The sequence below is a fragment of the Peromyscus leucopus genome, chromosome 8b, assembly GCF_004664715.2.
Source record: "Peromyscus leucopus breed LL Stock chromosome 8b, UCI_PerLeu_2.1, whole genome shotgun sequence".
Taxonomy (NCBI): domain Eukaryota; kingdom Metazoa; phylum Chordata; class Mammalia; order Rodentia; family Cricetidae; genus Peromyscus; species Peromyscus leucopus.
The window spans coordinates 68,904,471-68,924,419 of record NC_051086.1 but is presented as its reverse complement, the minus strand read 5'-3'; the positions used below and the strand labels follow the sequence as shown (position 1 = coordinate 68,924,419).

The 19,949-nt window shown below is 40.9% G+C and overlaps 1 protein-coding gene and 1 pseudogene across 8 annotated transcripts in view; both read right to left on the bottom strand.

Moving 5' to 3' along the window:
• Bcas3 (BCAS3 microtubule associated cell migration factor) overlaps window positions 1–19,949 on the bottom strand; it is a 502,957-nt gene that overhangs the window by 337,159 nt on the left and 145,849 nt on the right. For all 8 annotated transcript variants that reach the window (XM_028878299.2, XM_028878296.2, XM_028878294.2 and 5 more), the window contains exon 14: window positions 12,050–12,183. In XM_028878299.2, the coding sequence (XP_028734132.1) occupies window positions 12,050–12,183 (134 nt within the window). The remainder of the gene's footprint in view (window positions 1–12,049; window positions 12,184–19,949) is intronic.
• LOC114699309 lies at window positions 14,208–14,355 on the bottom strand (annotated as a pseudogene).

The window sequence follows — 19,949 nt, the reverse complement described above, 5'->3', positions numbered from 1 at the left end:
TTGTACTATAGTTAATTTTAATTTGCACAAATTCTTCTGGGCAATGAGTGATTCACTGATTTAAAATCTATTTTTAGCCAATCAACATTCAATGCAGTCAAATTTACCTGCATGGAACACAAAATGCCTAAAGTTTTATAAATGACTATCCAACATTATATACAAACTTAAAATTCCATTTAACTCACACACAAAAAAAAGTCAAATTCAAAGCACAGGTGAAACAAATAAATTTAAGTCCAGATGTTACAATCTGGCATTTAAAATATAGAAAATAGCATCTCAGACACTTCCAAACATATACTAATAAACTATCTCAAACGTTAATTTAAAAAGTTACTTTAAAACTGCCAGAGGTAGTACAAGCAGTTAACCCCAGCACTCAGGAGGCAGAGGCAGGAAGATCTCTGAGTTCAAAGCTAGCCTATTCTATAGAGTGAGGTCCATTCCAGTCAGAGGCTATAAAGTTAGACTCTACCTCATAATGACCAAAACTAAAACAAAGCTAGTTTAGCACCTTCCTTAAAAAAAAAAAAAGAAAGAAAAAGTTATGAGCTAGAGAAACTGTACATACTGTTATCATGTGATGCCTCTATACGCTTACATACCTATATGATGTTAAAATCAGATCAAAAACTTTCTGTACTTTGAATAGGCAATGATTACACAGAGACCTGGTGAGTGGCAATTAAGAGTCATCTTCAGCCCTTACTGCCCCACCTACCATGACGAAAGCTTAGTCCTGCCTGCCCAGCATCTCCTCTACACAGGTGTACGGTGTGCTCCCGGAGACAAAATCAGGTGGGGTTATAGAATTCTGAGAAAGTACCAAGCTTCCTGATAAAAGAAATTAAGAGCAGGGATTTTTGTTTTGGTTTTGTTTTGTTTTCCGAGACAGGGTTTCTCTGTGTAGCTTTGCGCCTTTCCTGGGACTCACTTGGTAGCCCAGGCTGGCCTCGAACTCACAGAGATCCACCTGGCTCTGCCTCCCGAGTACTGGGATTAAAGGCGTGTGCCACCGCCGCCCAGCCTGAGCAGGGATATTAATGCTTCCATCTCTAAAATAATGGGCAAGGAAACAGTAGCAGTAAAGCAATGAGCTAGGGACAGAAAACTCAGGCTGGGGGAGGCAGCACGTACATGCCATGTCAGTACCCTAGAGGATGAGTCAGGAGATGGGGTACAGAGCAAAACCCTGCCTCCAAGCTACCCTACGTCCCCAAAAGAAAGAGACATTAATTGAAGAAGTGCAAGACTTATTGTGAAGAGCACATCCCAGCTTAAGAAGAGGAGGAGGAGGAGGAGGAGGAGGAAGAGGAGGAGGAGGAGGAGGAAGAGGAGAGGAGGAGGAGGAGGAGGAGGAGGAGGAGAGAAGGAGGAGGAGGAGGAGAGAAGGAGGAGGAGGAGGAGGAGGAGGAGGAGGAGGAGGAGAGAAGGAGGAGGAGGAGGAGACAAAAAACCTTGCTGTTTCTGTCCCCACTCCCCGAATCCTCCCTGTCCTAAGCGAAGCAGGACTAATGACTGAACCACCAACTCCACCTTTGCAAACATGCAGGAGGAGGGAGTGAGGAAGAAGACAAGAAATCAGAAAGAGGACAACAACGCTTGGATAAAAACCCAAAGACCAAAATTACTAAACTTTTTAAAATAACTTTTACTGAACATTTACATTATAACCTGGTTTTATGTTTTAAAAAAAATACTACAAAAAATAAATAAAATAAAATTGAAAAAAAAAAAAGAAAAACATCTTTTCTCAAAAAGGCTATATGTGCAAAAGATTAAATAAAACTTAATGGAAATCAAAGCAGGCTTGAGGAGATGACATTTGGAATGTAGGAGAAAGGTTCTATACAAACCTTTTACTGGATGAATATTCATTCCATCCTTTCTTTATTTGCTCAACAAAGGACAACAAGACCATTATGTGTTTCATATGTTTTTTACATGTAAAAATTTTGTATGGAAGTAGAAATGGGTTTGAAGCAGAAAGAGGAACCAGCAGTCAGAGCAAGACCTCACACTTCTCGCCCTCCGCTGTCCTTCAGAGGCATAAGGAAGAACTCGATTTTCAACCAGGAAAGTTGATATCTGACAAATATCTGAGATATAAAGAGCAGAGTCACTGAGCTAACCTTTATGCAAAGCACACAAAGTAGTGTCTGGGGTGCCTTGCGTGGTATGCTTGGTAGTTAGCAGGTCCGTGCCGTAGAGATTATGTTGTTGTGGAGAAGCCACAAAGTTAAACGCTGCTAGGATGAAGTCTCTGAGCTAATTAGCAGGCTTAAATTATTTTTAATTCACAAGATTCAAAAGGAATGAAGACTTCAATCCTGTTTGTCTTGAGGACTTTTAACAGAGCTCAAAATGGGGACTCACTTTGTTGGCCCCTTTTTCTGCCCTGTATTTAATGGGAGAGATGGACTGCAAGCTTGGAAAGACTGAGGAGTGGTAATCACATAAGCAATAGGAAAGCAGGCGAACAGAAACAAGAAACACTAAGCAGAAGGACGCTTTCACCATGGTGGAAATCAGGCTCTCAATGCTCTCACATTTCTAAGTTGGAAATATGAGCTTAGCCTCCAAGGATGCTAAATATTTGACATTAATTTATTTGAAAAAGCAACCATTATAAAAAGCAGTGATTTTCAATTTCCTTTAGTACTACGACTAAAATTTCCCTCATCAAAGACATGAAATCCTCCATGTTTTCTGACAATAATCTAACCACAAATTAACAGAAATATGAAGGAACGGGGACTAAACATGATCATTAAACAACACATTATTAAGTAACCCACAGATCAAAGGGAAAGTCTCAGAAAGACTGACAGACACATGGAAGCAAATGAATGTGAATCAGAATATACGACTTGAGACCAGTGCAGTGTGGAAGAACCATAGCCATAGATTGTTTACTTAGGAAGGACTCAAACAAACACGTCTTACACCGAAGGAATCGGAAAGGGAAGGAAAGAGAGAGAGAGACAAACAGAGAGACAGACAGACAGAGAGAGAAGAAAGAAAGAAAGAAAGAAAGAAAGAAAGAAAGAAAGAAAGAAAGAAAGAAAGAAAGAAAGAAAGAAAGAAAGAAAGAAAGAAAGAAAGAAAGGGAAAAGAAGCTGAATAACAGCTGAAGAGACAAGCACGAGAGAAAAAGCTAATGAGAAGGGAAAACAGACAAGAACAAAATAGCTATTCAAAAATGAAAAAAATGGGGTTGAGGATTTAGCTCAGTGATAGAGCACTTGCCTAGCAAGCACAAGGCCCTGGGTTCGATCCTCAGCTCCAGAGGGGGGAAAAATGAAAAAAAAAAATGGCTGGGCAGTGGTTGCTCACACCTTTACCCAACAATCAGGAGGCAGAAACAGGCAGATCTCCAGAGGCCAAACAAAACAACCCCCCCCCCCAAAAAAAGAAAGAACACTCCCATAAGACTGAAAAGGGCAAGACAAGGATACTCCCCACACCAAAACGAGATGGAATAACACAGGGAAGTGAGAAGCACTGGCCAAGCCAGCCTCATGCAGAGGAAATGGCAATAACTTGAAAAGAACAGTCAAGAAGATCCCACACCCTGACCACACAAAATGTACAGAAGAGAAACCTTCGGGTCGGAGGTCAGAAGAACAGTTCAGTTCTGAGAGCAGGTCCTCAGTGATCTGTGGTGTACACTAAATCCTGTTCAGTGGGGAGACAGCCCTGTGTGTGTGCGCGTGCGCGCGCGCGCGCGCACACACACACACACGCACACACGCACACACGCACATAGTAATGTAATACAGAGCTAGATTTTAAAAGTTTACAACAAGAGTTGGGTATTGGGTATTGCCTTTAGTTCTAGCAAAGGCAGAAGCCAGCTTGGTCTACACAGTGAGTTCCAGGACAACTAGGGATACACAGTGAGACACTGTCTTAAAAAAAAAAAAAAAAAAAAAAAAAAAAAAAAAAAAAAAAAACTTAAATTAAGACAGGTGTGGTGGCACAAAACATAATCTGAGCATTTGGAAGGTAGAGGTATGACAACTGAGAGTTCAAGGCTAGCCTGGGCTATGAGACCCTGTCTTTAAAAAAAAAAAAAAAAAAAAAAAACCAGCAAATTCTACAAAAGATCTTAAGTGCCTTTTGAAGGTGAGTGTTCCCACAAACTATGGAAGGTAGGACTGTAAATAAAAGTGATTTGAAGGGACTAATTCAGTATTTTGAAATTGGTGGTATAGATACAACCTACCCATACCAAAAAAAAAAAAAAAGCCACAAAATTGAATAGGCACACATTCACGAAAACGGATCCACATAAATTTGACTTATCTGATAGAGACTGGTGGAAACCAATGTGCTGCCACATACCTGGCTGTTGTGGCCAACCCTCCAACCTTGATGGAGGTGAAGGAGGTGCAGACAGAGATGCCAAAGCCTGAGGGTGAACCCGGGGAGGTGTTGGGAAGAAGGAGCATCCTGCTGTGTGCGTGGATGTTCCCTAGCCCCTACCACAGCTACTCGGAGCTGGGGATGTGAGGTCAAAGTCCTCACTCACCTGCCACCCAGACAGTGGTTGCTGTCACCTCATTATAGTTGTCACTGGGAAAAGGCTCAGGCTCACACTGAGTATGCCATTCCTTGTTTCGGAATGACTGGTCAGCTTCACAACACCCAGGAAGTTTGAACTGGTTTAAATGCTTGTTTCAGAAATCTCCACCACCTACCCAGAGGACAGGTTCACAAGGGACCACCGACCAGGCTTCCAATTCTTTTGTGCCGTCCAACAGGGCCAACAGCGAACTCCCTAAGGAACACTGGTTGAGGGTAAGCCTGCTGAAACCTGATTCGCTATCTCAGTGCAACATCGCCACCTGCCTGATAGAGTGGCCAAGTGCACTTGCTTTTTAGAAGTCAGCTATTTAAGGAGCAGCTAACCGCAGAACTGACCCATGGGGGCCAGGGACGATGCAGTTCTACTTTTGGGTAGGTAAACTTGAAGGTGAAAAGATGCCAGAAAAGAAAATGGGATCAAAGGTTCAAAGGGGGAATAGGTGATCTCAAGGCCCTGGCATCCCACATTATCCCACTGCTATATGAAACCCTGCCCTGGGTTCAGTAGCCCCTTGACCCACAGAGCTCCTCTCCAATGCTCACTGATGGCTTTGCTAAGATGAATATGCTCGTGTCGCCTAGGCCAGGAGAGCTGTTCAACCCCAGGACCTCAGGAAGGCTGAAGTAAACAGCAATCAGCACAGGGAAATAATGGAAATCCATCTCACCTATTTAATCCGAGAATGACAAAAGTGACCATGGACTAAGCATGCCCAATTCATTTGTGTATTGTCTACAAATGCTTCTGGTTACCAAATGGAAGAGTGAGTCCAAGAGCAGGCATATGAGCAAAAATGTACAAAATATGTCCAATAAACTGAATCTTCATAAAAAATTAATAGGGGCGGATGACACAGATGAGGAAGACCCACAGTGATGCCAGAGACAGAGTGGGTTAGATGTGCCTGCAGTCAAGGAATGCTGGCAGGCACCAGAAACTCCCCAAAAATGTATAGAGCGCCATCTTGATCATACCTCAAATGTGGATTTTTGTGAAAGGCAATTTCTAAGGTATGATCAGGGTAACTAACAAACATCTTGTATCCCAGAACACCAGAGGTGAGGGCATGGGGATCAAGAGCTTGTGGTCATCTCACATACATTAACATGGTTTCAAGGTCTGTCGTCCAGAACTGAATAAAAACAGCCAAGTGGAGTGGGTGAGAGCAGATCAAAAAACACCCAGATGGAAAACACAAATACAAGAAAACTCACTTTGATCGCCACAAGAAAACACACACACACACACACACACACACCAAATAAATGTTTTAACAAAGAATGTAAGCTGAGCACAGGCACTCATTACTCACTGCTTTCTGTCTGTAGATGAGGGACCAGCAGCCTCCATCTCCTGAGTCCACACCTTTCCCATCATGATGGACTGTGTACCCCAGAACTGAAAGCTAAACAAAGTCTCCCTTCCTCATGTTGCCTCTGTCAGCATTTTGTCATGGCTACAAGAGAAGTAACTAATACACCAGGCAAGCGCTCTGCCAACCCAACCAGCTGATTGTTCTTAAATGGAATCATGGATGCAAGACAGCTTTCTGTCTTTTTCTTTTTTCAATTAATGGTTTCTTTCAAAGGGCCAAAGTGTTTCACTTTAATGAGCCAAAGTTTATAAATTGCATGCTTTAATGGATTTTGCTGTTAGTGTCACATTTTTAAAAATCTGTGCCAAACCTAAGGAACATTAGTTTCTTTAGTTTCCTTATAAAAGCTTTATGGGTACTGGTTCATATTTGTCCATCATTCCTCTAAGATTTCTAGTCAACAATCAACTGTGTATATAGGTCACAACTCTCAAAAATCCCTCCTAACTAACTACTTGTTTGGATGTTTGTTTCTCTTGTTTTGTATTCAAACAGAACTCACCAGGAAGACTAGACTGGCCTTGAGTCTGCAGTAATCCTGCCTCTCCCTCCTGAGGGCTGCAATACCGAACTTGATTCATGTAAATTCAGTAAGTCTTGCGATCAGGTAGATAGCAAACATTTCTACATTGTAAGGCATATAAAGTTTTAAAACTAGCTGATAAATGCTATTGGAAAAATGTCGCACTGAGATTTTGATAGAAATTACAAATAAACTTGGGAGGAAAATTGACATTGTAAAGCTATCTTTACTCCAGGAAGAGACAACAGTTAAACTTTCCACAGTCAGGCCTTTATTTACTCCCAGCAATGCTTTCTACCTCCCAGAGCCTGGATAATGTAGCATTTTAGAGGCTAAGATCTATTTAAGTTAACTTCTTATTAGGATTTGGAAATTCTCTGACTCTGTCTCTGTCTCTCTCTCTCTGGGGTGTGTGTGTGTGTGTGTGTGTGTGTGTGTGTGTGTGTGTGTGTGTGTGTCTGTGTGTGTGTGTGTCTGTGTGTGTGTCTGTGTGTGTGCGCACCTACATTTGCAAGTTCATGCACTTGAGTTCATCATCCACACAGTGATTGAACTCCAGGGCTCGGACAAGCTAGGCAAATGCTATAACCGCTAAACTATAGCCCCGCCCTCTTTTCCATTTTAGAGACAGGGTCTCAATAATTTGGCCAAGATGGCCTTGAGCTTAGGATCTTCCTGTTTTGCCCTCCTATGTCACTGGGATTTTAGACCTACACCACCAGACTTGATTTCATATACTAACTTTTAATGTTGTTAAAACAATTTATTATGTGCATATTTTTAAAAGAGTAATTTGTACTTTCTGCAAAGATCAATCATGTTGTCCTTGAATACAGCTTTATCTTTCCTTCCTTGCTGATGTATGCTCCTTCCACACTCTCAGATGTCAGTGGCAGATCTCTCAGAATCTGACCTCTGAATCTTTGACTTCAGTCTCCTAGAGCTGAAACCATCTCTTTCATCCAAGGAGACATCAAGCACAGTGCCGAGTTCCTTTTCCCTGTCCTCAATAAGCTCTAAGGAAATATGGAAAGGCTCCCACTTGTCTAGATAATTAAAAGTTGAAAGAAAGTAATTTGCTTATCTCTGTCACGTGCACAGGAAAGCTGGGGAAGCAGAAATGCAGACTTGTGTGTGTTTTCAGAGATGAGGAAGGTACAGAAGCCGAGCACAGGTGACAGTCGAGACCATTGAGAATATAGTAAGATACCTGGGAACTCTACACTTCAATAGTTTGTGAACTACATCTTAATAAAATTGAGGTTTGAGGGATAGATTGAAGAAAATGGCATAACCAGCCATGTACACACGTACCAAAGACACAGAAAAAAGTGGCATGATTATATTAGTATAAGCGTAAATACACAGTATTTGGAATATAGACAGTAAAACGGAATTTTTTTTTTTTTTTGGTTTTTCGAGACAGGGTTTCTTAAAAACTGAATTTTTATCACAAATGACAAATAGCCTTAACTAATAATATAAATAATTAGATTCATTTCCACTTCAGAACTAAAAAGGTATTAATCATATTACTTTGCAAGACTGTTTTAACGTGGAATCATCAATCTTTACGTTTTAAAAATGAAATTGCTATTCACCAAATGAACTACAAAAAGGACTGACGTGGGACTGAGCAAGGCATGACAGGGTCTACTAACAGGGCATCTGTATGGAGGGGCGTGGGTAGGACACGCTGGAGTCTCTAACAGGACATCTGTATGGAGGGGGCATGGGTAGGACACGCTGGAGTCTCTAACAGGACATCTGTATGGAGGGGCGTGGGTAGGACACACTGGAGTCTCTAACAGGACATCTGTATGGAGGGGCGTGGGTAGGACACGCTGGAGTCTCTAACAGGACATCTGTATGGAGGGGCGTGGGCAGGACACACTGGAGTCTCTAACAGGACATCTGTATGGAGGGGCGTGGGTAGGACACGCTGGAGTCTCTAACAGGACATCTGTATGGAGGGGCGTGGGTAGGGACACACTGGAGTTTACTAACAGGGTATCTATCAGTGTGGCTCCTATTGCTGCTGGAACAAGGACATTCTTCTCACAGCATATGTGCTTCAAGAGGAAAATTACTGTCAGATGCAGAGGATATCCCCAGTCAAAGACCACAAAACAACTTAATTCAACGTAATTAGATCCATATACTTTGTTTTTTTTTTTCCCTCGCCTGATTAAAGTGCCCTTGGAGTTCTTGGAAGAATTCAGAATAATATAATTTTTCAAGTATTCAAAGATGGCCAGATAAATCATGTGCCAGACAGATTTCATGATTGGTATTCAATTTATCAGTTCAAAATAATTTTCGGCAAGACCTTATAACAATTAATTTTATGGTTACCAACTTAAGTCCTTATATCTTTATGTTTTGCTTTTAGAAATTTCAAATTACAGGGTAGATCCTAAAGTGAAATTGCTGTGAAAAGTTTTATTTCATTTGCCTACCTGATTAATGGACATACAGTTGGCAATACCAAACCTTTATTCCAAAAAAAAATGCTGACACTGTCCTAAGACTTACTGTCATCAGGAACCTTATGCAAGATTGCTATTCCTCATTGAACTTCAAGGTAAGTTCAAAAACAAATAACACTAATAAAAAAAAAAAACAAGGCATCAAAAACAGGGGTCAAGTACTTAAAACATTCAAATTCTCCATGGTTTTGATGAGGCTTGGGGATGCCTATAAGGCAAACAGACTTTATAAATGAGAATAAGGAGGTGAACTGTGCCATATGAAATCTACACATAAGAGGACTATCTAACATAATACTGCTGCCCAAAATGCAGCACAAAGGCAACTGAGATGAACAAAGGGCAGTCAGTCCCACATCAAAGAATGCTCAAAACCTGATCGAGATGTATCAAGACATTTCTCAGATATATCTGAGGCCATGGGTACCAGTTTGCCAAATCTGGACCACTCTGAATGCTAAAATAGCTATTGAACAAATGCATGCTTTTTAAAGAGGAATCAAGAAAACCATAATGATGCGCTGATCTCCTGATCCAATTATTAGCAGAACTGCGTGTTTGTATTCCCATCATGCAGAGGCAAGAGGAAGGAGCTTCCAAGCCAGCCTGGAGAACGTGGTGAAAGCGTAACTCAAGCACACAGCCCAAGTTACCAGTGAAAACTGCACTCCACCTCACAGAATAAAACGAGACCACCAACACCTCTGTGACAATGAGGAAGATTCTGGAGAAGAAATGGGATGCAACGTTTAATATACAGAAATCATAAGCAGCCAAGAAATAGTGAACTGTTCCAGAAGGAAGTAGACTAAAAATATGACAATCCCTTTTCCTGGGGATGATCCTTTTGCCACGTGTTGAAAAACAACTAATGACACTTAGCGGGGGTTGACAGCTCAAAGGGCAGACTTCTTTTCCCTTAGTATTTCAGAGGCTTCTTATGGCTATGTAAGAAAATGTTCCCATTTATAGTGAATGCATGTTCACTGAGGGTTGTGGGCCATGCTGGCCATCCAGAGCTGGGTTGGACCACAGCTCAGAGATGCTGAGTACTGGCCATGATTATAAGAAGTCCTGAGTTTGATCACTGGGCCAGCAAAAAATAAAAATAAAAAATGAATTAAAAACCTGAGAGAAAATATGTCTGGCTTTGTGAGTGGCCTAAAATATTCAAGAATCAATAAGGTACAACTTATTTTAAAAATAAAATCCCACTATTTATTGAGACAGACAAGTATCATAAAGTTAAAATAGTTTGCCATGTTAAAAATAAACTTCTAGTTGTACCCCCCAACTCCCCCACACAGAGTCTCTCAGCTTGTCTCAAACCTCATTGTGTAACCCCAGCTGGTTCCTTCTGTCTCCACCTCTTCAGTGGTGAGAACACAGATACTGTTACCATATCTAGTGTAACAGTTACAAATTCTAAAATGGGGTGATATGTGGTGGTGTGCTGGGAGCTGCAGAGTCACCAGCTCAGTGAAATTAAATCACCTACTGAGATTTTAGGCTAGTAAGAAAAAGAAAAATATACAGTGTGTGCACTGTGATTTTAAGAATAGAATGCTGAGCCAGGCAATGGTGGCCATGCCTTTAATCCCAGCATTTGGGAGGCAGAGGCAGGTGGATCTCTGTGAGTTTGAAGCCAGCCTGGTCTACAGAGCAAGTTCTAGGACAGCCAGGACTGCTTCATAGAGAAACCCTGTCTTGAAAAAGAAGACAAGGTGAGGGGGAGGGGGGAGGGGGGAGGGGGGAGGGAGAGAGGCAAGGGGGAGGAGGAGGAGATGACTGAATAACTATAAGGCTCCATGTCTGGTACCTAGTAAAATAATCAGTAAATCCTATAAAGGAAAGTATTGTGAAAATTCATGCTTGCATAGCTGTAGGCATAAATGTTTAAAAATTAACTCCTGCCTACTATGGTGACAAGCATCCCAAGCAGTGGGGAGGTGGAGGCAGGAGGATCAGGAGATCAAGGCTATCCTTGGCTACAGAGTGAACTCAAAACCAACCTGGGTTACAAGAAAACCTGTCTCAAAATAAATATATTAAAAAACAAGCAAATGAAAACTAGCTCTTCAGGAGCTCCTCCGAAACAGAGATCACCTGACGACACGTTTCATTTGTGCACCAAACGGGGTTAGGATGCAAGATAAGGACAAACTGATCTACTCAGCTGTAAGTTCTCTCTCTCTCTCTCTCTCTCTTTTTTTTTTTTTTTTTTTTTTGGTTTTTCGAGACAGGGTTTCTCTGTGTAGCTTTGCGCCTTTCCTGGAACTCACTTGGTAGCCCAGGCTGGCCTCAAACTCACAGAGATCCGCCTGGCTCTGCCTCCCGAGTGCTGGGATTAAAGGCGTGTGCCACCACCGCCCGGCTAGTTACTCTGGTTTCTCTTCAGATCCTATAAATCTTTCACCTTTTCTCTCTCTTTAATCTAGGCTTTTCTTTTTTAAAAAACAATTATTGGTGTGCATTTTTTAGTTATGAATGTTCTGTCTGCATATATGCCTACAGGCCAGAAGAGGGCACCAGATCTCATTACAGATGGTTGAGAGCCACCATGTGGTCGCTGGAAATTGAACTCAGGACCTCTGGAAGAGCAGCCTGTGATCTTAACCTCTGAGCCATCTCTCCAGCTCTGGCAATATTTTTACTTTACTATTTATTTGTGTGTATGTGTGTAAGTGCCCACAGAAACTTGAAGAGGACACTGGTTCTCGGGGATTTTCTGGACTTGTGGCTGCAGGAAGCTGGGAGCAGCCTCACGATGCAGGAAGCTGGGAGTGCCTACTGCAGGTTCTGCTCCGGGGTCCTCTGGAAGAACAGCAAGTGACCACAACTGCTAGGCCAGTTCTCCAGTCCTCACCAACACTTCTAACAAGGTGGATATTTTCTTAGGTACTCACTGGGTCAAAACGAGGTGGCTTTCCTTAATTCATGAGAACTCACTCTACCACAGAGAATATTGTTTTCTCACAACTACTAATCTCCAAGTTGATTTAAGTCTCCAACTATCTCAAATACCATATTACACAGGGAAATCACTTCAGGAAGAATACACAACTTACTTTGGCTTCTGTTTCTCCCCTGTGAAGAGTATACAGATGATGGACAGCACTTTGTGAGGATGACCAAGGGTGAGTCAGAATTTGGAAGACATGAAAGTCATGGCCAAGAGTGTCTGTTGTGACTAAAAGCATTCCTGGAAGATAAAAAAAGCAAAGGGTAAAAATAAAAATAATTATGTATGTGGATAAGATACAGGACAACCCTTAGTATTCTTGAGTATTATGAAAAGGGAAAAAGAAATAAGGTTATGAAATAAAAGAATTAAAATAAAGCACATTCTTTCTATGAACATCACACCAGTACCAAAAAAGTGCAAGCACTAAACAGGAGTAGGACGCCCATGTGAGAGCAGCAGAAAGAAATTTTACATGCAGAACTTAGAGCAATCACAGTAATTGTCAGAACATGAGGGAGGGCTGGGAAGAAAGCTGAGTTGGTAATGGATGGTTTTGACTGAAAGAAGATCCAATTTCAATCCCTAGAATTCATGTAAAAATGCCTGGCCTGGAGGTGCAGCACTGAAAACATGGAAACAAGAGGGTCCCTGGACTCGCTGGCCAGTCAGTGTAGCCTAAGTCATGAGCTCCAGGCCAATGGGAGACCCTGTCTCAAAGGAAGTGAGCAGCATCCCCAAGTACAGCAGCCAACATTGTCTTCTGACTACCATAGGCATGTACACACAAATTTAAAAAGGAACAATTAATGTGAAAAAGATGTGCCATCATGAAGTTTAAACCAACTCCAGTAAGCTCCAATATATAATGATCAAACTACTAAGACTCTCATGTAAAATTAGTCTTCACTGACTTAGATTGGTGCTACACATCTCTCTTCTCAGCTAGTCAAGAGACCGAGGCAGGGGGATCATTTGCACCCAGGAGTTCAAGACCAGCCTAGACAAAAACTGAGACCCTTCACCCACAATTAACTAACTAACGAACATGGATTAGCAGATCAAGGCACTTGCTGCCAAACCTGGTAACTCCAATTTGAACCAGAGACCCACAAGGTAGAAGGAGAGACACGACTACCACAAGTTGTTGTTTGATCTCTACACACAAATGCAGACACACTGCCATGCAATCACACACATGCACGCACACATAAATAAGAGTCATTTTAAAAATTAATGAAGTAAAAATAATCTCTGCCCTGGCATGGCATTTATTGAAACTGCCAATAGCACCTTCCCCAAAGTATATTCTGGCCTCGAACTCACAGAGATCCTCCTGGCTCTGCCTCCCGAGTGCTGGGTTAAAGGCGTGCGCCACCACCGCCCGGCTTAAACTTATTTTAAGTGATACATGAAAACACAGAAATTATACCAGAGAAAGGCTGCATGGTTAGACACAGGCATACGGTGTATATAGTTAAAACAGGTTCCTTTCTTGATCGTTCATCGTTTCCTCATGGTGAAGACTCACATGTACTTTCTGAACATGCAACATGGTACTGTCATCCGCAGTTTACCGTCCACAGCACACTGGACCTCCCCGTGCCCACTGGCAAGCCCTGAACATGGGCCTACAGGTTCCCTGTGTGTGATTGCTGGGGTCTGTGCTTCTGTGCCTGGCTACTGCAAATATCAACATGTCGTTCTTTCTGAGTAATCTTCCATCATGTGTAGAGGTCCCCATATTAATTGATACTTGAATTCTGAAATCTGATCCTCCCGCCTGGGAGTACAGACAAAACCTATTACATCCTGCTTTGTCAGATTACAGATCCAATATGACTTTAATTATTGCACTTACTCCATTCTCACTTAGTATATTTATCAGTCGGGTAGGATTTAAATTCATATTGTTTAATTAATCTGCTTGTCTCATATTTCTTTGCTTGGCTTTATGTGGAAGAGTGTTTATTCCTCATACGTACTTTCTATTTTGGATTCTCCACTACTACTACTACTACTACTACTACTACTACTACTACTACTACTACTACTAATACTACTATTGTTTTTTTAAGACAGGGTTTCTCTGTAGTCTTGGCTATCCTCGAACTCACCCTTGCAGACCAGGCTGGCCACAAACTCAGAGATTAACCTGCCTCTGCCTCCCTACAGCACATATTACTTTAGAATAATGACAAAAGTATTGGGATTAAAGGCATGCACCACCACAGCCAAGATCTTTACAATTACTTTGTAAGTGTGCTGGGGAAGAACACAGTTCCCAGCTACCACAAATCATGCAATTGAGTTTCGCATATTTGAGGAAATCACGGGGTCAGCAGATCCAAAGTACAATAACAGATGTAAACCACCTTCTTGATCATGGTATCTACTCTACCAGGGAAATAGGAAATCTTTCTTTTTCATTTTTTAGCTTTTGGCTTTAAGCTATGGTTTTGAGGACTGATCCCTTTGTAATATAAACTGACTGTTCTGTAGATTACATTGATGTACCTAGCCTCCAGCGTCTATCCTTTTGAATTTTTTCATAGAGTATTTTACCGTCCTGTAGTAATAAAAGAGCATGAGTGACCAGCACAGGAGGTAGGTTACCATCCATCTGAGGGTGCAGTTTCTGAGAGTTAAATGTGGCTCTAGGTAATGCACTAAGTATCAGATGCCATTTTCCTGGCTACATATATTTTAGATGATGAAAATTACCCATTATGGTAAGTAATTTAATAATGGATAATAACAATTAATGCACATGTTAGCTTCTCTCCCACGAAGCACCTAGTCACGGCAGGAGTCACTGACACACCCCCATTCCTCCCGCACTGCGACTCCAGCTACGCATGTCTATGCTTAGTCACAGCCGTGTGCTATACTGAAGGCATGCCTTTTCCACTCCTGCTTTCTGCTCAGTTACTGTAAGTTTTAGTAAGCACAACTCAATGGCTATCGTCTGACTCGGCCTTTCCACACAAATCGGTTTGGGGCACTTGACAACAGACAACATCATTGAAATGGGAGGAACAAAAAGATGAGCTTGTATTTATACTAAATATATACTCACATACTACGGATGAACATCAATATACTCTTTTCAGAATAGCATTCTACTCAAAATGAGCATTTAAATGAAAGCCTGACCAAATCAAGACCACTACGGTTCTACGTATGAATGGCAATCACACATGAGCATTTCTCAACATTGATCTATCTAGTTGTTCCTATGTAAACCACTCCAAACCTTTACGGCAACAGTCCTTAACATGTGTACCTCTACATACATATGTGTATCCTACCTCAGATGCTATCCTCTTCCATTCTTCCTAACAAATTTGGCTTCATAACCCACAAGTGAGTTTACATGTTTCACAACACATATGAAAACTTAAAAAGTCAGAGAGAAAAGGAAAAAACAGCTAGTGTACTTCTACAGAATCAAGTGCTTTCTTTTAATTTACAGTTTCCTCTTTTACATACATTCTGCAAAGGAAATAGTAAGCTCCTTTTTTTTCTACAACACAAGTTTAAAAGCACATATACATAAAAGGAAGAAGTCTCACAGAGTAGACTGTGGCTTGGGAACTATTTATGCAGCATCAGAAGACTAAACCAGACGCTGGCCTGGCCATAAACTAAACCCACGCCCCAAACGAGGTGCCAAGCCACAAAAAGCATTTGCGTCATCTGGGAATACAAGGAAAAGAAGGGCTTCTAATTATAGGGCCTGGAAGCGGAAGCCCAGAGTGATTAGCTGTTTAGGCGCTGCTGTGTGTTTATCTAGAAGCTTCCTCTCCCTCACTCTGGGCCTCAAGTTTGATAGATGAGCTTTAGTGTTGGAGGGTGGGGCCTAAAGCTGCTGATGGTACACGGTGTTCTCCAGAATCTCAGGGAGCTGCAGAGTGAACATTAAGGCTGTTGTGGCTTCATCAGAACATAAGTCTTTTCAACTGGGCGTCAGCTGGTTAGACCAAAGAGTGAAATTAAAGACTAGCAAAACAGCATTGAGCATAGGCTATAAAATCTTGGAAACAAGATTTGTCTTTTTTCACATATCCTATTTATAACACCTATCTAATTGCATGGTTCTTTATCATGTACACACACGAAAATTGAAAGACAAATTACCAGTTACTCACACTCTCTTCCAAAAAGAGTCTTAAGCACGGACAGCAGGGTCAGACAGACGTCTTTGTGGGAAGTCACACATAGCAGCACTCATAAAAAGAGCTTATATTTTACCATTAATTCTTACAAGGTATTATTTCTGATCAATGCTGGTATAATTGCAAACTTACAATGGTATATAGCCAAATTTGTAAAAAACAGAAGCAAAGAAATATAATCTCATTATTGATAGAAATCTTTAACCAGCTCAGGCCCATAAAACTTTTACTAACATTGTGGTTATTAAAGTCAACTAATTGAATACGGGTACATAACAACAACGTTCTCAAAGCAAGGTCCCCATGTACACAGCATCTATTTCTCAACAGAGTCTCTCTGTGTAGCCCTGGCTGTCCTGGAACTCGCTCTGTGGCATCAAATTCACAGAATTCCACCTGCTTCTGCTTCCCCAGTGATGGGATTAAAGGTGTGTGCCACAACCAGCCACTACCCACAGGCAGCATCCATTTCTTAACTAACAGACGCATGCGAGCTCTCTCTTCTCTCTCCCTGTGTCATATTTTTCCCTGGTTATTTTGGAGGCTTGTTTGTTTGTTTCGGGTGTAGGGAGGAGAATGCCACAAACAATGCAAACTCTCTGCCACTGGCCTGAACTACTATTCCCAAAACATCCATTTCTTCAGCAGTTATAGCAGCATGTTTCTTAGGCTTTTTAAAGACACAGATAATCAAACTCAATGTATTCTTCCGATTTAGGAGCCCAGAATATAAACCTTTATAAAACACACTACAAAACATCCTGTGAGAAACAATGAATTAAACAGAGCTAAGTAAAACAACAGAGATGATTTATTCGATGCCTTCCTAGGGTTGTCTATATCTGTAACCAACATTAAGTTCAAATTAAAGAGATGATGTTGTACACATACATTTCACACAGCAAAGTATGACTCATTTTTTCTTTAAATTGGATCCAGGCTCCTGCATATTTAGCAGTTAGAGAATAAAATGTGATAGTTTTTATTTCATTCAATTGTTCTTTGACCTTGAATTCTGAAATTTTTAGGATTATATTAGTGCCTCTGGCTCTCCCATGGTTTTTGTTTGTTTGTATGTCTGTTTTGTTTTGTTTTTGTTTCTCAATACAGGGTTTCTCTGTGTGGCCCTAGCTGTCCTGGAACTCTATTTGTAGACTAGGCTGGCCTTGAACTCACAGAGATCCTCCAGAAATACATGAAAAGAAAGTTGATGAAATGACGACTCTAGAAATGAACATTAAAACCATCAACATTTGACTCCATTTATGTGACGCTTTCAACATCACACAAGTGTGGAAAAGTACATCCACAGTTGTCAGAGAAGGAAGTAACAGTCAGGTGCAGTGGTACACATGTTCATTCCAGCATCTGAGAGGCAGAGGCAGGCAGTCTCTGAGTTTGATGCCAGCCTGGTCTACATGCAAAGTTCCAAGCCAACCAGCTACAAGGAGGCTCCAAGTGCTGGAATTCCCCCATGGGTTTTATCAATAAGCATTGTGAACCTGGACAGCTTGCACAAACCTTATCCCAACACTCAGACTGAGGGAGCAGTATCAAGAGATTAAGAGCAGGGCTGGAGAAATGCTCTTCCATAGTTCAATTCCCAGCAACCACATAGTGGCTCACAACCATTTATAATGAGATCTGGTGCCCTCTTCTGATCTCCAGGCATACATGCAAGCAGAAGACTGTATACATAATAAATAAATAAATAAATAAATTTTTAAAGTAAAAAAAGAGCAAGATCAAGGCCAGCCTAAACTACAAAACAAGAGCATACCTCAAAACACCAAAATAATTACTATAATATTATTATCTTCAATAGGCTTATGTTACCATTTAGGAAATTTAATACACTTTTGTCATATTTAGGAACATGTTTATAAATGTTCTTATTTTTCCAAATATTCAAGTATATTTTTATTATATGTCATAATATATTTCTAATTTATTAAGCTTTATTAAGATACAATTTACCTACAATGAACATATTCATTTCATGTGCTCATTTTGATGAGTCTAATATGCCAACACAGTTATTACCAAAAATAAGATACAGACATCAGAAATACATCTCTATGTCTACAATTATCATCCAACCTCTCCCCAGTCATCCAGCTCAAACCACAGATTACCTTCCTGTAATGGAGTTCCTAGTGCCTACTTTGGAACTGAGATAAAAGGGTTCTCTAAAAGGACTTCTACAAGATTTTCTGGGCCTAGTCACTGGAAGCATCAACAGTATTGCAGTTGTTTACATTACAGAACAGGATATGCTGTCATTTTTCTATCCATTCTTCAGGGGTTCCCATTTTCAGAACACAGTTTAAGAACACTTAAACTGCTATTCATTCTGTATTCAAACACTACTTTCTGTGTGCTATGTTTTATTTCTCTGAGGTGATTATGTAAAAGCAAGATGATGTGGTCAGATATTAAATGCCTGCCTCTACAAGACAGCACAAAACAACATTTTGAAAATGACAATCATCTTATATTTCCCAAATGCTTAAAAATTTCGACCACTGTATTTCTTTAAATTGTAATAATTTCAGTGGGTATTTTGTGATGTCTCTGGGCTTTAATTTGCATGTTGATCCATTCTATAGACATTTAAATTACAAATTTTTAATAGAGTTTTCTTTTTACACCTCTATCTTTATTTGCTTAAAATTGATCTGACTATTTTTAACTACATGTCTATGGGGGCGGGGCACATGAGTGTAAGTGACCTTGAGTCCATAAGAGGGACTGGATCCTCTGGAGCTCGAGTCCAGGCAGCAATGAGCTGCTAGACATCAGGTCTGGAAGCTCAGAAGTTTTCTCCCAGCTGCTAGGATTCCTTTCTTTGTCTCAAATGCTTTCCAAAAGGCATTTAATTTTGATGGAGTCTAATTTTCCAAAGGTGAGGGGCATTTTTTTCCCCTATCTCGAAGTGTGTATATTTAATTAAAGGAATATCCTGTTTTTCCATCCTCATTCACTTAGAACATTATACTTGGCCTAATGAATTAATTTCTATTTTTCCTTAAAAAAAATCAATAGTTTCTATTCCATTTCAATACGTCTGTGTTTAACTACATAGTCCATTTCTTGTGTATTGTAAATTTAAGTAGTTCGGGTCTTTATCATCTTTTACAAGATTGACGAATTTCATATTCTTTGAAACTCCATATAAGATTATTATCAGCCAGACATGATGCCAAATGATGGCCCCAGGAGGCCCCTGACAGGCAGAGGCACAGATCACAGGATAACTTGGTCTACATAGCAAGTTCCAGGCCAGCCAGAGCTATATAGTGAGAGCCTGTCAGTGGGAGAAGAGCTAGAGAAAGGAAGGGAGGAGTGGAAAAGGGAGGCCAGAAGAGGAGGGAGAGAGAAGCTGAGACCCTTGAGGCAGAGACCATTAATTAGAATCAGCCTGAGTTGATAACTTTTAGCATAAATATCCACTCTCAAAACATTTAAGCATTAGCAAAAAGTAATGAGAGAAACATGAAAGTGTGATGATAGAGAAAAAATACTAAATTACTTAGAAAAGGGGAAGGCAGAGAGGTGAGCATGGTGTGGGAGGATGGACATAAATAGTAACCTCGCTGGAAATGAGTGGAACAATATCTACAAGTTTCATCTTTGGAAAGCCTAAGGAACAACATGCATAGTTACAATCAACACACATAAGCATGGAGGCCCAGACATGGAAACGTATGCTCTGAAGTCCAAGGAGAAAAGTGTTTCTGTCATCTGTTACTAGGGAGCAGCCTAATACTAAGTTCTCAAGATCGACAGGTGGCCAGCATGGGTGGTACACTCTTGTATCCCTAGAAC